The following is a 19,449-nucleotide window of genomic DNA, read 5'->3' as shown; positions in this document are numbered from 1 at the left end:
GGACTTGAATTTCAATTTCCGATGTTTATCCATAAAATTTTTAACGCCTGAAGCAGCCATGCTTAGCATGTTCTATCGAGCTTTTGTGATTAACTCACTCTTAACTTAGTAAAGGCAGTGAAAAAAAGCTCAGAGGACTATGCTATTAATTCCTTTTATTTTTCAGATGTAGTTCTAAGGGAACAGATTTTTTTTACCAAAGCATCTGTACCTCAGAGCTCGAACAGCATAAGTCAAATAATCGCTACTTTACAGGAGAAGGTAAAATGTTTGTTTGACGCATGCAAAGGATGAGAAGCTCGCTCTTTTAATAATGGTTAAAAGTTACAGAAGATTTTTTTTTTTTTAGAATTACGTTCATATGGCTCGATGCGGAATAGAATTCTACACACAATGCTTTAATAAAAGGAAAATCGCAATTTTTGTACTCACGCTAGTCTGTCTCTGAGGTATGAGATATTACAAAAATCAGTGCAGAAATTATTTTCAACACTTAGTATGACCTCCTTTGACTTTTGTCAGCAACTCAAGTCTATTAGGCATCGATTTTTTAATATTTTAAAAAATATTCTGTCATTGTGAAACCAGTGCAAATTATAAGTGAAATGAGTTTTTCTTTTGCTGTGTAGTCACACTTCCAAAGTTTATCATTGACAATTTACCAATGATTTTCGATAGGGCTCATATCAGGTAGTGGGGTTTACGTCAGAACTTGGTCAGTTTATAACTGCAATATCATGCTCATTCTAATTGGCTTTAGTTTTACGGACTCGTGGCAGATGGCAAGAACTTGTTGAAGAAAAGATGTACCATCTAGAGCAAGTTGGTTTATCTGTGGATTAATACCTCTTTTTTGAATTGTCCATGCATTTATCACTGTTCACCATTTCATTATCATGAACAAGGTCTCGTACCTCTCCTCTACTCCCCCCCCCCCTCTATTAGTGAAACAACTCCAAAACATTTTCTTATTGACACGTTAACAAACTGATGTTTCGGTGAAACCCTTTTGTCAGATGTTTTTTGAACGTGTTGAACTCTCATTCCTTGAATGAAGAAATGGCTTTAGTCGGTGAACATAACCTTTTCCTAGTCCTTAACTTCCAATTTATATACTTTTTGGCCCAATTGAGCTGTTTTTTCATCGTGCCAGGGGTGAGAAGTTGCTTTTTAGCCTACTTTCCCAGTAAAAGTCAGAAAAAGAAGAAAAAAGCATGAAAGAAGGCTTAATGCATCTTAAAAATATCGTGAAAAACAAAAAAAAAAGTCAAAGATAAATAAAATAATTAAATAAATATCGAAAAATTGAAAATTGGAAAGTAGGGTAATGAGATGGGGAAAAATGTCTGTCGGTCTGTCTGTCTGCCCCCCCCCTAATAACTTTTGAATGAATAGTCCGATTCGAAAAAACTTTTTTTTGTTCGAAAGATCTCGGCAAGGACACATCATTTCCATATTTCAGTTTTTGAATTGAACTATTTTTTGTTCAATTTTGAACAGTTCAAAAAAACTTAACATTAGCGCCTACGGGGAAATTCAAGGCAATTCCGAACTGTGAGGCGAATTTACTTCAAACAATTTTTGTAGGAAAAAGCTTTTGATGAAAAACTTGTATATAAAATATCTTTTTGATTTGAACAATTTTCCGTTCAATTTTGAACAGTTCAAATCCCTTAACATTAGCGCTTACGGGGAAACTGAAAGTCAATGTAGATTACGTACTTGAAGGCGGATTTACTTCAAACAAATTTTGTTGGAAATAGCTCTTGACGCCAAACTCCAGACTTCGACTCCGAGAATTTAGGGACACTTGACTCCGACTCCAGTGCCCGACAATGAATTGAACTCCGACTCCCCGTCTTCGACTCTGACTTCGTAGCTTTGGCAAAAATTTATACACGGAGGACAAATGACTGACTCCGATTCTTAGATTTCGACTCCGACTCCTTTACCCCAAAATGAGATTGACTCCGACTGCGACTCCACAGCTATGGTTTTGACTGTGAAATAATTATTGTTGATATGACTTGTTTTTATTTTTACGCTAAAGTTTTAATTTAGGTATTCAGTTTTCGGCGAATAAACTCGAAGTCATTTATATTTCTACATAAAGATATGCTCAGACGATTTTTTTTTTTTTTTTTTTGAAAATGAAAATTATTTCTTTAAGTTGACATTTTATTGTTTTTATTTATTTTGGTAAGTGCATTAATTCATTTAAAAAATTGTTTTTCGCAACAGGGGAAAAAGAAACAATTTTTTTTTTTTTTTTTTGATATGATGTATTTATTTTAATGAGCTTATTAATTTTAATTATTATTTTTTCGTTTTGAAAACTGTTAAAGATTTTTTAATGTAATGAAAAAAGTGTATTAGCTGCTTTGTTTAAAAGTTGCTGCGATTTTATCTGTTCGTTTTTTTTTTTTTTTTTTTTTTTTTTTTTTTTTACGCATCTTATATTTTTTGTTTAGATGAATGGGGAATACTTTATTCCTAGAAATCAGCTTAAAGAATTTTAAAAATATGTTTGAAAACATTTGCGATTTTAGTTATTTTTGAGAATATTGTTCTGGTACTAGAAAGTAGTATGGGTATACGGGAAAGTAGGCTCGTCTAGTTCTAGACAGAACTTCTTGTTCATTGGTCATCTGATGGCTTTACGCCCAGCTACTAATAGACCCTTAGCTGCTGTGGCTAACAATCTACTCCAAACTGTCGAGTTATGAACACTAACATCAATATCATGCAGGTTTTTTGAGCTTAAAACTTGTCCGACAAGGATTTATTTTACTCATTCTGGTAAAGAATGCATCCTTTCTGGTTTGATGAACACTTTTAGTTACAATGGCCTTTCCGATGAGGTGAAATTGGTTCAGTCATTTTTTAACGTAATAATTTTATTTACTGCAGTTACGCTTACTGGAGTTTTTATGAAAAAAATGGTAAATGAGCGTTTTCTGCGTGTTAAATCCATGTTAAAAATTTTCTGAATAACATGCACTTACGGATAATACATGCGACAAAATAATAACAAGCATTCAAATGGTGTAATTTTTGCCATATTGTAGTATACAATAACAAGTAACACACATAACCTACACAATGGCATATTTAATAGAAAAAGCCATAACCAACCAAAATGTAAAAATTATCTGTCAATATGCAACATAATGCTTTTTGAAAACGTCAAACATAAAAATTTGTCTTCACTAACAATAAAGCTGAAAGTCTCTCTGACTGGATGTCTGGATCTCTCTCTGTCTGAATATCTCCCTTTCCGGATCTGTGACGCGCATAGCGCCTAGACCGTTCGGCCGATTTTCATGAAATTTGGCACAAAATTAGTTTGTAGCATGGGGGTGCGCACTTCAAAGCGATTTTTCGAAAATTCGATTTTGTTCTTTTTCTGTTCCAATTTTAAGAACACTTTACCGAGGAAATTATCATAACGTGGACGAGTAAATTTCCAAGTTATCATAATGTGGAAACGTAACATGGGCGAGCAAATGAATGTAACAAATTGGCGAGAAATTCTTCATCCATTATTTGTAAATATACAGGCGAACCAAATGACTTTTTAATTTTCTACTACGGGCAAAGCCGTGCGGGTACCACTAGTGTTAAATATTTTCAATGAATGTGCTTTTAAGCATCAAAAAAGTTTGAATGTTTATAGCTCATTGTTGACAAATGAATTTTTCTGCATTGCATTTTACTTCAGTAAATAGCTCTCTTTTGAGCAGGTTTTGATGGAATGCCTTGGTTCCCGCGCAAGATGTCTGATTTAGACAAATCGGCAAACCGAGTGCTGATGTACGGTACAGAATTAGACGCTGACCATCCGGTAAGAAATTTGATTTCATCAATCAATAAGTATACATGTATATCTGCACGTTATTTGAAAACTGCGATTCTTAAACCTTGCAAAGCTAAATTTTCTTTACTTTTTAATACATCATTAAAGTAACAATCCAAATTATAAAAGCAACAGTCACCATCCAATAAACCTTTCTGCCGTGCCCTGAATTTACTTTTAACTATGTGTGAAAGTTAATGGTCTGAAGCTTTTAAATAGTCGGACCTCCGTATATCGAAGTAGCAAATTGCCGGAAAAAAATTGGATATATAGAAATTTCTATGTATAGAAACAATCTTATTTTACCCTAAAAATCTCCTAAAGCATTAAAATTAAAGCTAATTTTCGTGTATGAAATCCAATTTCTAATTTATACGAGCATCGAATTAAATAAAAGTTAATCATTAAAAAAATAATAGAAATTAAACATTTTTGCGTCTTCATACATCTTTATTCTTCGGCAATTCAACTTGATCCGCAACATTAGGGGATTTTCGTTTTGACAATGTAATCGAGAGAAAAGTAAAAAATCAATCTACTTAACTTGAATGATTTTTACTGCAGCTAAAAAGACTAGGAATGATAATCAACAGACAAAATGGATAACTTGAAACTGATTTTACAATGTTACTGGTTACAACTAAGATTTGAAAAAAACTTGAGAGAATTTAAGAACTCCAGAACGAAACAACGACCTTTCTACACACCCCTCAACCCCAGATTCCTTATGAGTTTCGTAGCAACCTTAAGTGAACATAATTTTCTCCCCTAACCTTCATTTTTCATGAGACAAACAGTCTAAAGTGGAAAAAAAAAATTACGGATGTCTGGAAAAAAAATCGATATATAGAGTTTTTTTCGATATATAGAAACAATTTTTCTATGTAATGAACATAGAAATTTGCTGGGATTTCGATAAACAGAAAATTTCGATATGTGGAAGTTCGATATATGGAGGTTCGACTACATGTTATCTGCAGTGAAGCAAAAATTTTAAGTTGCATACTGTGCCTCTAGACTAAAGTCTACACAATTTTTAAAATGATGCTCAAAAGTTCTACTTTGAGCTTGACACCTTTTACGCAGCCAATATAGAATTTAAACTGATTCGTTTAAAAAAAAATAATTGATCATGACAGTATTATTGCACTATACTTCAAAAAATCATTTGATACAGAAATATTGCAGTGACAAATATTAAAATAGTAAAATCGTTTATTCTTGTAGTGTTGTTTTTTAAATTTGACTATGATATGTTATTTTTTTTCACAGGGTTTTAAGGATAGTACCTACCGAAAACGTCGAAAGCATTTTACTGACATAGCACTTGCATACAAACAGTGAGTAATTTTAAATTTAAATCTTTACTAATAATAAAGCTGAAAGTCCCTCTGTCTGTCAGGATCTCTGTGACGCGCATAGCGCCTAGACCGTTGGGCCGATTTTTATGAAATTTGGCACAAAGTTAGTTTGTAGCATGGGGGTGTGCACCTCGAAGCGATTTTTCAAAAATTCGATGTGGTTCTTTTTCTATTCCAATTTTAAGAACAAAATTTTCATAAGATGGACGAGTAAATTACGAAATTATCATAACGTGGAACCGTAACATGGGCACAAGCCAATTGGCGAGATACGAAATTATCATAACGTGGAACCGTAACATGGGCACAAGCCAATATGCGAGATACGAAATTATCATAACGTGGAACTGTAACATGGGTACAAGCCAATTGGCGAGAAAATTCATCATCCATTATTTGTAAATATACAGGCGAACGAAATGACCTTTTCATTTTTCTACTACGGGCAAAGCCGTGCAAGCAAAGCTAGTTATTAAATAAATGCTTCAAACACTGAACAGCAAGTAAGGGAATATGGGGCAAAGTGAAATAGCGGTGCAAGTGAAATAGCAGGGCAAAATGAAATAGCGGGGCAAAGTGAAATAGCGGGGCAAAGTGAAATAGCGGGGCAAAATGAAATAGCGGGGCAAAGTGAAATAGCGGGGCAAAGTGAAATAGCGGGGCAAAGTGAAATAGCGAGGTGAAGTGAAATAACGGGGCAAAATGAAATGTTCAAATATTTACTCTGCTTTTAGCACCACGTGCCTAGTCATATTTTAACTATGCAGTAACATATGTAGTCTATTCCAGTCAAGAAACCTCTGAAAATTAAAGAATATGATAATACAAATAATTTTTAAAAATTGATACTCATATTGTAAGTCGAAAATTATTTTTGTTATTATTAAATGATAAAGTTATTGTTATTAATGTTTTAAACATTAATTGAGACCTACTAATATACGGTGTAGTATTTATTTGCGTAATATTAAGCTTATTTGTATTTCAAATGCTTTATACAGTTAGTCAAGTGCATGTGGGGCAAAATGAAATATAGTCTATTTCAGTTACTTATTCAATCTTTTATAAAATAATTTGTGTATTAGTTAATTAGTTGTTCCATTCACTTTCTTTCATTTAAAAATTCCCTTATATATATATATTTGTCCATTTATTCACTTATTTTATTCAATCATTTAATTTTTCTCATCTATTAACTTATTTATATATTTATTTATTCGTTTATTATTATATATATAGATTTTTTCGGAGGGTTTTTTTTTTTTTTTTTTTTCATTTCTTTATTCATTCTTTTTTTTACTCATTTATTCTATCACAAATATCTTTAACAATCGAAAAAAAAATATTTCATTAGAAAAATATTTTATTTTTCACTTTGCCTCATGAAAAAGAGAAGGGAAAATTTACACCTTTTTTTAAAGGTACAAATTTACTGTCAAAAATTTAAAAAAAAATGTTTCAGTACAAGTTTTATTATAAAATATAGTGTTCTTTCTTTATGTAACGTAATTTTCAAAACAAATTTCCAGTTTGTTATGAAAAAAGTAAGTGAACTTAACCATTTAACCATTTCACTTTGTCCAATTGTGAAATATGTGTTTTCAACATTACTTGATAAATAAAAGCATGCGTAAAATAAATAACCAATTTAAAAAATTTAAAAAAAAATAGAACCGACTTCAAAATTGCTCTAAAAAGTGAAAAATAATTTTATTATTTAAACACAATCAATAATACTTTTAAACATAATTTTTGAAGTTGTCGCAAAAACAAAAAATAAAATCCAGTGTAACCATGCTTCGTTCATATTTTTTTCAGGAAAACATACAAAATTAGGAACGAAACATTTATATCGTTAGTCAAATATCCTGTCATCAATGCATAATGTATGTGGTAGTGAAGAAACTGGGCCTGGTTAGTTTTATAGTTGTAGTTGAGTTATGGATCGTTTTTGCTCCAACTTCAAAAATTATGTTTAAAAGTATTATCGATGGTGTTTAAAGAATAAAATTATTTTTCACTTTTTAGAGCAATTTTGAAGTCGGTTCTTTTTTCTTTTTCAATTTTTTTTTATTTTATTTTTTTTTTTTAGTTTAGAAATAAAAGAAGCTACCATCACGAAACTTCACTTTCTTGTTTTTTGAAAATTGCCTCATACTAAATAAAAAAAGTATAAACACGCCTTAAACTTTAAGCGATTGGCACTAAAAATTTATCTTTTTTCCTCTCTGGAATTCATTTGTGTGTTAATTTAATTATAACCATTTAAATATTACATTTTCCCTAACTAATTTACATTTCACAGCATGCAAGTTGCTTGCGATGCAATACTGTTTCTCCTAACTTAGTCCAGATCATCTGTTATTGGTATAGGTGATAACGATAAAATTACTACTATATATATATATATATATATATATATATATATATATATATATATATATATATATATATATATATATATATATATATATATATATATATATATATATATATATATATATATATATATATATATATATATATATATATATAGTTGAGGCAAACCTAACCTGGTAGCATTGTGAAGGCTAAGCAGATCTTAATCACTGCATTATCTCGCTTCCAGGCTTGGTTTACCCCCACTATAGAGCAATTACACTGAAGAAACTTGATGCTTGCTTCACAGAAGCCTTCATTCAAAATTACTGTTACAATTACTGTTAATATCACTGTTGTATGGCACCAAACTTTTGTAACAATAGGTTTTATATCTAATCATTTAATAGGGAAATTGCATGAAATTCACTATTTTTTGACCATAACTGTTTTTTTAAAGAACAAATGTGGTCAAACATATTTGTTTGACCATATTTGGCCAATGGGGCCTACTTAGTTGACCAATGGGGACTAAGTTGAGCCATCCCTCTCCATTTAAAAATAATCATCAAAATCGGTTCACTAGGTGAGACGCTGTGAGTGAACAAACAAACAAAAAAAAAACATGCATACGGTATGAACTGATAACCGCCTCCTTTTTGAAGTCGGTTAAAAACCTACGAGTGCACAAAACCGGGTGATGGAAAATTCTGATCGGGTATTTGAAATCTATGTCATAAATTATCTTAGAAAAACTAAAAATCTGATGTGCCGAAATCTTTCTTTGCCAGTATTATTAATTGGTTTCTTGTTCAGTTTGTTTCAATCGAGAAATCATTCGTAATTATTCATTGAATGAGTGCAAACATAAGTAATACATGAATATGAGTGTGTGTGTGGGTGGGTGTGTGTGTGTGTGTGTGTGTGTGTGTGTGAGAGAGAGAGAGAGAGAGAGAGAGAGAGAGAGAGAGAGAATAGACAAAATGATTCGTCCGTTTAGAAGCTGAGGTGCCACAGACAGATACACAAACACATATACATGTCAAATTTATAAATCCCTTCCTTTTTGCGTCAGGGGTTTAAAATTACTTTTATGTTGTCATTATCACTTGCTGTTTATTAAATAATATTCCCTTTTGCAGCGATCAGATTATTCCTTATGTTCAATATACTGAAGAAGAAATAAAAACTTGGTAAGTATTTTATTTTTGTTTATTAAAAATTATTTACATGTGCAATTACAACGACTAATATATAAAAAAGTGAACTTTTACTTGTTTTTTTGCCTAAGATATCTATTACATTACTCGAATTTTGTTTTTTGCGGTAATGTCTCATTTATTTTAACAATTTCAAACTGCACATTCTAGCTGCCCATTAAAACATTGAATTGAAAGGTTTTAACCTATCTTCGAAAATATTTTTTGCTAAATCTCATCACTAGTGAAGATTATTCAACTTAATTTTTCAGGGGAACTGTGTTTAGTCATCTAAAGAAACTCTATCCAACTCATGCATGCAAAGAATTTATGGAAAATTTCAATCTTCTCATCAAATTTTGCGGCTACAGGTAAGTATATTTTCAAAATAAAAGTATAACACATTACGATTTTTTCAAAATTTTCACTGTGGATAAGTCTTGCAATTGAAATGGATATTTGTTCTACCTCAAAAGAGGTATTACGTTTTTAAAGTCTCTAATCAGAAGTTAGAGGGAGTTAATACCAAGGTTTAGTGCATCTAATCACTGAAACAGGATTTCCAATGCAATAAGAAGACAACTACAGATATTGTAAAACTTTTTTTACGCCAAATATTTTCTTGTAAACAATGCTTTCCCAGAGAAATTAAATAATAGAATTTCCAAAATATCGCAAGATTTCCATAAACAAATAGAGGTATCAAAAAAATTTCAGCACTTTCTTGAGCACGAGTTTTTTTCTCCAAGTATTACTCCTTACGTCATCAATCTTACATAAATAAAAACTGAGCGTATGTAAATATCTATCTATGTCCGAGTTACTTCTCCCGAACGCCAGTGAACTGACCATCAAACCAGGTATCGATAGATTTGTAATTTTTCAACATAATACTCCGATAATAATTAGCGGAGATATCATAAAAATATATTAATTATGATACTTGGATTTCAACAGAAAATCCCTATTTTTCAAAGGCTTTCCTCCATACAAATTATTATTCAGTGCTTCATCTCAACTTTCCGTAACACTTTGTAGCGTGAAGAAAATCATTGAGAAGAAAGATCTGTTGTCGTTTTCTTTTTCTTCCCATATGAACAAATAAAATTCTGGCTTTTGTTTTAAGGTTTTTTCTATAATCGGAAGATTTAAATTGTTTTCTTTTTGGTTATTTTTCCGTAATCTGCCACAAAATTTTACTGATTTTTTTTTTTTTTTTTTTTTTTGTTCAAGCCTGATTGTTCAACACGTGTCACTTGATATAACTTTTGTTTTCGAGGTAGATCGTGCACAGCCGGGTGGCGCAGCTAGTATTCTTATTTGACGACTTTTAAATTTATGTCGTCAAAATTGTCACTTGACTTTGAACCAGCTTTATAATTGTGCTGATTTGCATTGATGGTGCATTGCTAGAAGAATTGCAAAAATTCGAATACTTTTTTCTTCCATGTCGCTGGAATTTCGTTTCTAAACCAATCAGAATAACCTTATGAACGACAGCGAGCAAAATGACTTTCGAGTTCGTCATATTATCGCAGTTTTAAAGTTATAATATTTTTTCGATCTTTTCCACTGAAACATGGATTAAAAATTCCTTAAAAAAATCATTCTTTTCATATTGTGGTAAACCTGAGAAAGTTAATTGTCTAAAAGGAAAAAAAAAAGATTCTGAGTTAAAATTTTGCCATAAACGTTTTTACTACATGTGATATAAACTTAACCAATCCTGCGTTTGTAAAACGTTTGAGTACCCACTTACTGAAGGGACTTGGAGTTCACCATACAGACAACAAGAAGTTCCGTCTAGAACTAGACGAGCCTACTTTCCCGTATACCCATACTACTTTCTAGTACCTGATCAATATTCTCAAAAATAGCTAAAATCGTAAATTTTTTCAAACATATTTTTTTTAATATTTTAAGCTGATTTCTAGGAATAAAATATTCCTTACTTTTCTTCAAAAAAACGAACAAATAAAATAGCAGCACCTTTTAAACAAAGCAGCTAATACACTTCTTTCCATTAAAAAAATTTTTTAACAGCTTTCAAAACGAAAAAATAATAATTTCATTAAAATAAATACATCATATAAAAAAAATCGTTTCTTTTTCCCCTGTTGCCGAAAATAATTTTTTAAACGAATTAATGCACTTACCAAAATAAAAAAAAAACAATAAAATGTCAACTTAAAGAAATAATTTTCATTGTCAAAAAAAAAAATCGTCTGCGCATATTTTTCGAGTTTATTCACCGAAAACTAAATACCTAAATTAAAACTTTAGCGTGAAAATAAAAACAAATCATATCAACAATAATTATTTCACAGTTAAAACCACAGCAGCGGAGTCGGAGTCGGAGTCAATCTCATTTTGGGATAAAAGAGTCGGAGTCGAATATCCAAGAATCGGAGTCGGTCATTTGTCCTCCGTGTATAAATGTTTGCCAAAGCTACGAAGTCAGAGTCGAAGTCGGGGAGTCGGAGTCCGATTAATTGTCGGGAACAGGAGTCAGAGTCGGTGTCAGGTGCCCCTAAATTCTCGGAGTCGGAGTCGGGAGTAGGTCGTCAAGAGCTATTTCCAACAAAGTTTGTTTGAAGTAAATCCGCCTTTAAGTTCGGAATCTATATTGACTTTCAGTTTCCCCTTAGGCGCTAATGTTAAGAGATTTGAACTGTTCAAAATTGAACGAAAACTTGTTCAAATCAAAAAGATATTTCGATACATGTTTTTTATCAAAAGTTTTTCCCTACAAAGTTTGTTTGAAGCCACTTCGCTTCTAAGTTCAAGATTTATTTTTGATTTGAATTTCCCCGTAGGCGCTAATGTTAAGTTTTTTTGAACTGTTCAAAATTGAACGAAAAATTGTTCAAATCAAAAAATGAATTATGGGAATGAGATGTCCTCGCCGAGATCTTTCTAACAAAAAAAAATTTGTTCGAATCGGACTATTCATTCAAAAGTTATTAGGGGGGGACAGACAGACAGACCGACAGACATTTTTCCCCATCTCAATACCCTACTTTCCAATTTTTAATTTTTCAATATTTATCTAACTATTTTACTTATTTTTGACTTTTTTTTGTTTTTCGGGATATTTTTAAGATGTATTAAGCCTTCTTTCATGCTTTTTTCTTCTTTCTCTGATTTTTACTGGGAAAGTAGGCTAAAAACTAAGATTTTGTAGATAATCCTGAAACTAATTAAAGCAATACATTTCGAGAGGACAAAAGAAAAAATTGCAATATAGAGAGGGAAGTTTGATTTAAAAAATTGTGTGCAAGTAGTTGGCGATTTTCCTCTGTAGTAAATCGGGTGTTTCCTGAATGGCACAACTAAAGCATTATCTGTTCAAAATGCTGATTTTAGGAAGAACAACTACGAACTGATAAACTACACTGGTTGATCACCGAATACATGGATACCACCAAAAAGATTCTAGTGAGCAATAAGACAAAAATTGTAATGAACAAAGAAATAATTCTCATCAGTAACAAGTAATTTACTAGGGTCGATCCAAAAGTAAGGTTCCCCATAAGGGTCCCCATTTCAAATATGCAACACTGTAAAGTCAGACCAAACAACGTAAGTAGAAGCACAAATTTGTAAATTACAGCAGAAAGAAAATTATTCCGAAGTTTATTTCTTTGAAATGTAATTTACCACGTTCTGTAAAAATTGACAAAGTAATCTTTCGGTCGAAATTGGCTTTACTCAGAGCTTCGATCCAGGAAACTAGGAAACATTTATCGTTTATTGAACGTGAACTTTATGATTTACATCTTTCGGTTTCTAATTCCATTCCCAACTTTAACATTATTGACAGAAATTCTTGGTCTAGAACCCTTCGTTCCTCTGATAAACATCAAATTGTTTTGAAAAAGAAATTAGCTATGCTTTGTAAATCTTCTCATGTCGTTCCTCTTGATAATTTACCTGTTGTTAATAAGAATGTTGTTGTTAATCTTTCTAGCGTTCCATTAAGTAATTCTCAAATTGAGGCTCTAAAATGTAATGATAATTTTGCTGTGAGTGTTAATCCTTCTTTTTCAAAGCTTATTGCTCCTGTTGAGAAAGCTTTTAAATTTAGTGCCTTAACTTCCTCTCAAAAAGATTCGATTCGGCATCTTATAGCTTCTAATATTGACTTTAACTCGAAAATTTCTAAACCTGTATTTGCTAATACTGTTAGCCGTTCTGTTAAAGACTTAGTTTCGAATTCTGATCTGGTTGTTACCAAAGCTGACAAGGGTGGCCAAATTGTTGTTCTTGACAAATCATCTTATGTTGATAAAACTAATGATTTGATTTCTTCTGGGCCATATGCTGAAATTTCTAAAGATCCTAGTGATAAAGAGTTAAAAACTATTGCATCTGCTGTCAGGTCTGTTAAGTCTATTCCTTCAAATGTTAAACGCTCTGTTGTTCCATCTATTGCTAATTGTGCTAGATTTTATGCTTTACCTAAGGTGCATAAAGCTGGTATTCCTTTCAGGCCGATTGTTTCCAATATTGGTACGGCTTCGTACAAACTTGCAAAATATTTAGTCTCTGTGTTTTCTCCCCTTAGGAGTCACAATTTATTTACTATTAAAAATTCTGTTGAGTTTGTTAAAAAAATTCATAGTTTCGTTCCAAATAATTCTTTTATGGCTTCTTTTGATGTTAACTCTTTATTTACGAACGTTCCCGTCGAGGGTTCATTGTTATGCCTTCGTAGAAGACTTTCTGAATTTCATTTCACCAATACGGAAATTGAGGATTTAATTTTCCTTACCCGTACTTGTCTTAAGCAATGTTCTTTTGTTTTTAATGGGAATTTTTATATTATGATAGATGGTCTGGCTATGGGTAACCCACTTAGCCCCATTCTTAGTGATATTTACATGCATTATTTTGAGGTTAAGCTGTTCCAAAAACTGCAGTTCCAATTTTATGTTCGGTATGTTGATGATTGTTTTGTTCTAATGAACCAGAATCAGTTTGAGAGTGATGAGGTTTTATCTATTTTAAACTCCATTGATCCTCATATTCAGTTTTCTTGTGAGAAAGAACGGAATAATTGCATTTCATTTCTTGATGTACTTGTTTCTCGTACTGAAATTGGTTTTGAAACTACTGTTTATCGCAAACCTTTTGCTGTCTCTTTACCTCCTCATAGACTATCGTCTCATCCTCCAAATCAAAAATATTCTGCTTTCAATTCTTCTGTTTATCGCGCAATTAATATTTGTTCTTCGTCGGAACTTCTTAAAGTGGAACTTAATTATCTTAAAGCTGTGGCAATTGATAGAGACTATCCGCCAACTTTGATTGATTCCATTTATAAAAAACTTTCAAATAAATCCCAAACTAATGTTCTTAACCGAACCTTCAACAGAATGAATTTGGTTGTTTTGCCATTCTTTCCATCTGTAAGCTATCAGGTTGCTAAGATTCTAAAACGTTTCCAATTCCAGGTGGTGTTCTCTCCTATTAATAAACTTTCATTCTCTTCTCTTAAAGATCCTATTCACCCTCTTAATTGTTGTGGAATTTATAGAATTAATTGTAGTTGTAAACTTGCCTATATTGGACAGACTCGGCGTGCTTTAAAAATTCGCTTGAAAGAGCATCAAAATTATGTGAAAAAACAACAATTAAATAAGTCTAGTATTGCTCAACATTGTTGGGATTCGAATCACTCTTTTGATTTTAACTCTTATCAGATTATCCAAAAATGCCCCAATTCATCAGATCTTGACTTTTGGGAATCCTTTCATATTTTGAGGAACAGTTCTAACTTAGTTAACGATCTTAGTGCAGTTCCATATTTTTCTAACATTTGGCTCCCATATCTTTAATACTGTCCTTTCCCCATCCCCCCCCCTTTTTTTTTTTTTCCACTCATTTTTATCTATCTTCCTTTGTTTATTTTTTCCTTTTTGTCTTGATTGACACCCCCTCCCCCCCAATGTTCTTCTATTTATCTTTATTTTTCCTTTTTTCGAAAATTTTTGTTTCTGTTTATTTTATTTCATGGTTTTCCATTCTGCTTTTCCTTTCTTGCGGTTCACGGTTACCGACAATTTCTTTTCCTTTTGTTTAAGCTTCGGCTTAATCCTTGTCCAATTGAATTCTTTCTTTCTGGGTTCGTACCTTAGAGAAAGCTCCTGGCCTTTGCTTGCATTCCTATTGGTTCCTGATCGGTTTATAACTTTGTCATTGGTGTTTGGCTAATCCGCTGTTTTTATCTTTTATGCTGCATGCTTATCTGCTCTTGGCTTTTGTCGGATGTCTTTTCATCCATAAGCTCATTATTTTTTGCATTGAAAAAGGCGTTCCCTGTAACGCCGAAACACGTGTCTGCTGTAATTTACAAATTTGTGCTTCTACTTACGTTGTTTGGTCTGACTTTACTATTCAGCACAAAGGTATTTATTTATCTTATGCAACACTGTCTCAATGAAATTTGCATCGTTGGAAAAAAAAAACATTTCTCTATTCTAATGCATAATTGCCACCTTTTTCTGTGCATTATTGTCGACGGTGCCTTAACTTCTGTATTGAGTGTCACAGAATTCCACCACCAGAGTGAAACATGACAGCCAACAAATCACTCTGTTCTTGATTGCAGTCCGGAGCTCGAGTTTGGTGATTACCACTGTTTTCCTAAGTTTAAGAAGCACTTTGATGGCCAACGTTTCTGGAACGACGACGAAGTTTAAAAAGGGGTGAAACGTTTCCTCAACGGTTTGGCGGTGGACTTCTGTGACACTCTATACAGAAGTTAGGGCACCGTCGACAATAATGCACAGAAAAAGATGGCGATTATGTTTGAAAATAGAGAAACTTTTCTTTCCAACGATGTAAATTTCAATGAGAATAGACACTGCTGAATATTTGTAAAATTGATGGGAACTTTACTTTTGGATCGATTCTGGTATAAATGGGAAATTCCTTCCATAACTCTAAAGAAGCTTGCTCAAATATACGTTAATTAGCAAAAACAAATTTAATACTTTTTCAGTTTACTGGAGAAAATAATTCTCCCTTTCTGGGAAAGCTACCACAAATTAAAATAAAAAACTTCCTGATTGTCTGTCTAATTTTTAAATGCATTATTTTCAATTTTTAAATCTGAAAAAATTTAAATACTTAAAATATATGGACATAATATTAATATATTTGAGAATGTTTTCTTTTCATGCATTCTGGTAGCGTGTCTTCGTGTTATTTATTTATGTTCATGTTTATTCCAGAAATGATAACATACCACAATTGGAAGATGTTAGCCGTTTTTTGAAACGTGAGTAAATTTAACGTGAATTTTATAAGTGTTGCATTTTACAAACGCATATGTTGCAAAAATGCATTAATATTAAATCCATATGTATTCAAATTTCGAAATAATTTATTTGAATGATAATTTACATCGTTCCATTTGTTGACAAAAAAAAAGTAAAACTTTTTAAAGATATTACATAAGAAGTAAGATGGAGCATATGTATATTAGGGTGTTCCAAAAAAAAAAAAACGAAAGTCGATTTTTTTTTTTCAAGTCGCACACACTCCTACATTTTTTCTTTCAGGTCAAAACAATTGTAAAAAAAAGTTTCATTCAATTTGAACAACGGCAACCCATACCGACATGAGCCTGAAAGTGTAAACCAAATCTGTGTAATAGGCCAAATAAAAAAAAAAAGTTGGAAAATCGATAATTCATGTTGATAAAACGTTTCCCCTATAGCCCTACATGTACTACAAAAATGTTTATACAAATTTTAAAATATTCAAGCGTCCAGCAAGGTGCCTAAAGTTTATAATTTTAATAAATAATATGTTTTAAAAAATTACATATGCATTTGAAAAAAAAATATCAAGTTCAAAAATAATTAGCGAACACATTTTCAAATCAATATTTGTAAATGAAAAATAGAAAAATTATATGTTTAAAATGAAAAATTTAACTTAATATTGAAAATAATCCATATTTTGAGTACCATATGGCAGACTCAAATATTGCAAGAGAGCAAAATTTTCTATTTAACGCTAATTATCCACTTTACCATTTATATTTTTCTATTGATAACTTCTATATTGATAACTTCTTAAAATTTACCTTACATTTAAAAAAATATAATAAGTAACGAAATTTTTGCATTGTATGTTATCTAAAAATCTTGCAAAGACTGCATCAAGTACAGTTCCGTCACTTTTAGTGGCTTCTTCTGGCTCATTAATCATTTGTAATTGTAATTTGGATTGTAGAAACGATACTAAATTTTTAGCTCGATCAGAAGCAATATTAACATTAAAATCTCCGGTTAAAATTAAAGGAATTGTAGAATAAATAGAACCGACTTCAAAACTGCTCTAAATGAATAATAATTTTATTCTTTGATCACCAGTCAGAATACTTTTAAACATAAATTTTGATGTCGACGCAAAAACAATGGATTAAATGACGCGTCGTTTCTAAATATTTCGGTTATTAGAAAAAACATTCACACTTACGAAACATTTTAGATTTTATTCTGTGATGAACAAATTAAATGTTTATTTATTATTTTTGTTTTCTCGACCGTCCCCAACCCCCGCGTTGCGGAGTCTGCGGGGATGAAATTCGTTTAAAATATGTACACCTTATCACAGTTCAAAACCCTAAATGAAGCGAAATATTTGTAGAATAACTAATCGCAAAAATGTTTTTGTTTTGAAAATAAATTTAAAGATTAAATGCTGTTTTGAATATATATTGTTTACAATGTTTTTTGTATTATACTGTATTATTAAACTCACCTTTCGTTAGGAGATTGCGTTATGTTGCGACGATCATCCATCTTCTGTTAGTTTCATTATTTTTTTCTACTATCACTTAACGCTTAAAGCTGACCCAAAGAGTAAACAAAATTTCCTTGACCATGCGCAAATCTGTCGTATGCGCGAACGAAAGGAATGCCAGACGAGAGTTGCGCCGTTATGCGCGTTATGTTACAAATCGGTTTACCCTCCCACATAAGAAGTTATCACTTCAAAAAACAAATGTTGAAAAAAAATCATTTTTTGAAGAAAATTACAAAATTTAGGCCTCCTACTGAACACCTAAATATCTTTTCATTTAAATAAACATACTTTTGGTACATGTAAGACTCTTGGGGCAACATTTTAACGACATGAAATTTCGAACTTCTAAATTTTTTTCTCTATTCGGCATAGTACAGTTTACTGCCGTGTGCAGGTAAACGGCAGTATCTGCAGAAACAAGCTTTCGAGATATTTGAAGAAACGTGTGGTGGATTCAATACTAACAGTAGAAAAATGCTGGAATGAGACGTTTTTTTCGCGCCTTTTTTTCAGCGGAAACCAAATAAGCGAACTTGTACAGAAAAAATAACGTACAATAGATACCAAAAATGCAAAAAAATAAAATATGAAATTTGCAGTTACTGCCCTTTACCTGCACACGGCAGAGTACTTGTTCACATTTTCAGGTGCAAGTCGACACGTGTTGCAGTTGTTCAAATTAAATAAAACTTGTTTACAGTTGTTTTGACCTAAAAAAAATAAGAGGGTGTGCGACTTGAAAGGTCGATTTTCGTTTTTTTAGGACACCCTAATGTATAACTTCGCTGTTGGCTTCACACCCATAGCAAAAATCTCTTAAAACAGACCTGTTTTATTGCCGTTGTATTCAGTGTTGAATTTGCATTAGATTTTGAAATTGTGTGCAAAAATGAGGTTCTGAAGTTAACTTGCTACGGTCAGTGACGCAGCGAGGGGGGGGGGGGTGAAAACACCCTCCAGAGCCATTGGTTTAACATAAATGCAAATTCAAATACAGTAGTGTATGCATATGAAAAGACTGGAAAGGAGGGTTTTTTTGATCAAAAAAAGGAAAAACCTCCAGAAAGTATTTTTGATCAAAAAACCCCGTCTAGAAGGTAGGGAGGGATAAAACCCCTCCAGAAGGCCCCAGGAAGGCCACTAGCACTTCTGACTGTGCTAGTGGCTACGGTAAAATATAAACTGGGGAATTTTTTTAGCTCTTCCTCCCAGCTTAACAACACTGAAGTCTGTTTAGGGTCTGTCCACGGTGACTAACGTTACAATTTGACTCTATTTTTAACTTATAAATTAAGAACTGTCATGAAATTGAATTTTGCTTCTTCTCAAATTGATCTAAAATATCGTGATATGGTACATCACTGCCCCCACACTTGTTGTCAGACTCGAGGATTTTTTTTTTTTTTTTTTTTTTGCATGAAATTAAGGGGATTAAAAAAACATGACTGATGTTACGCAGAAGAGACATTGAGGAAAGTGACTTATATATTATTTGAAATTCTCTTCAAACCAATAACGTAAAATCTAAACAGATTTCTTCCCCTTAAAATAGAGATTTTAGACTTGATGGAAACACTTTGTTTTATTGAAAAAACTTAAAAACTGAAAGTATAAAAATTATTTAACACCCGTGACTGATGATACAAAGATTTTGTGACTGATCTTACATTTACAATAAATTGCTGCAATTATAAATTATCTCTTCTTAAAAATAAAATTAGCATATGTTTTGTTTAAAATTGCAAAATTGTATTTAAATCACAATAAAAGTACATTTATAAAGTTTTAAAATTTATATTTTTAATGTATTTCATAAAATATAAAAAGTCCTCTTGCATTTACTGCATCTAGT

The 19,449-nt window shown here is 31.8% G+C and overlaps 1 protein-coding gene across 1 annotated transcript in view; it reads left to right on the top strand.

Annotated features, from left to right (window-relative positions):
- Positions 1-19,449, top strand: part of LOC129230446 (tryptophan 5-hydroxylase 1-like) — a 55,628-nt gene that overhangs the window by 7,255 nt on the left and 28,924 nt on the right. Inside the window, 5 exon segments of the mRNA XM_054864844.1 lie at positions 3,744-3,844; positions 5,129-5,196; positions 8,718-8,768; positions 9,047-9,145; positions 16,013-16,059. Coding sequence (XP_054720819.1) covers positions 3,744-3,844; positions 5,129-5,196; positions 8,718-8,768; positions 9,047-9,145; positions 16,013-16,059 — 366 coding nt within the window.

This window comes from Uloborus diversus, chromosome 9 (assembly GCF_026930045.1).
Source record: "Uloborus diversus isolate 005 chromosome 9, Udiv.v.3.1, whole genome shotgun sequence".
NCBI classification, from domain to species: Eukaryota; Metazoa; Arthropoda; class Arachnida; order Araneae; family Uloboridae; genus Uloborus; species Uloborus diversus.
The sequence above is the reverse complement of the archived record's forward strand: the minus strand, read 5'-3'. Positions and strand labels throughout refer to the sequence as shown.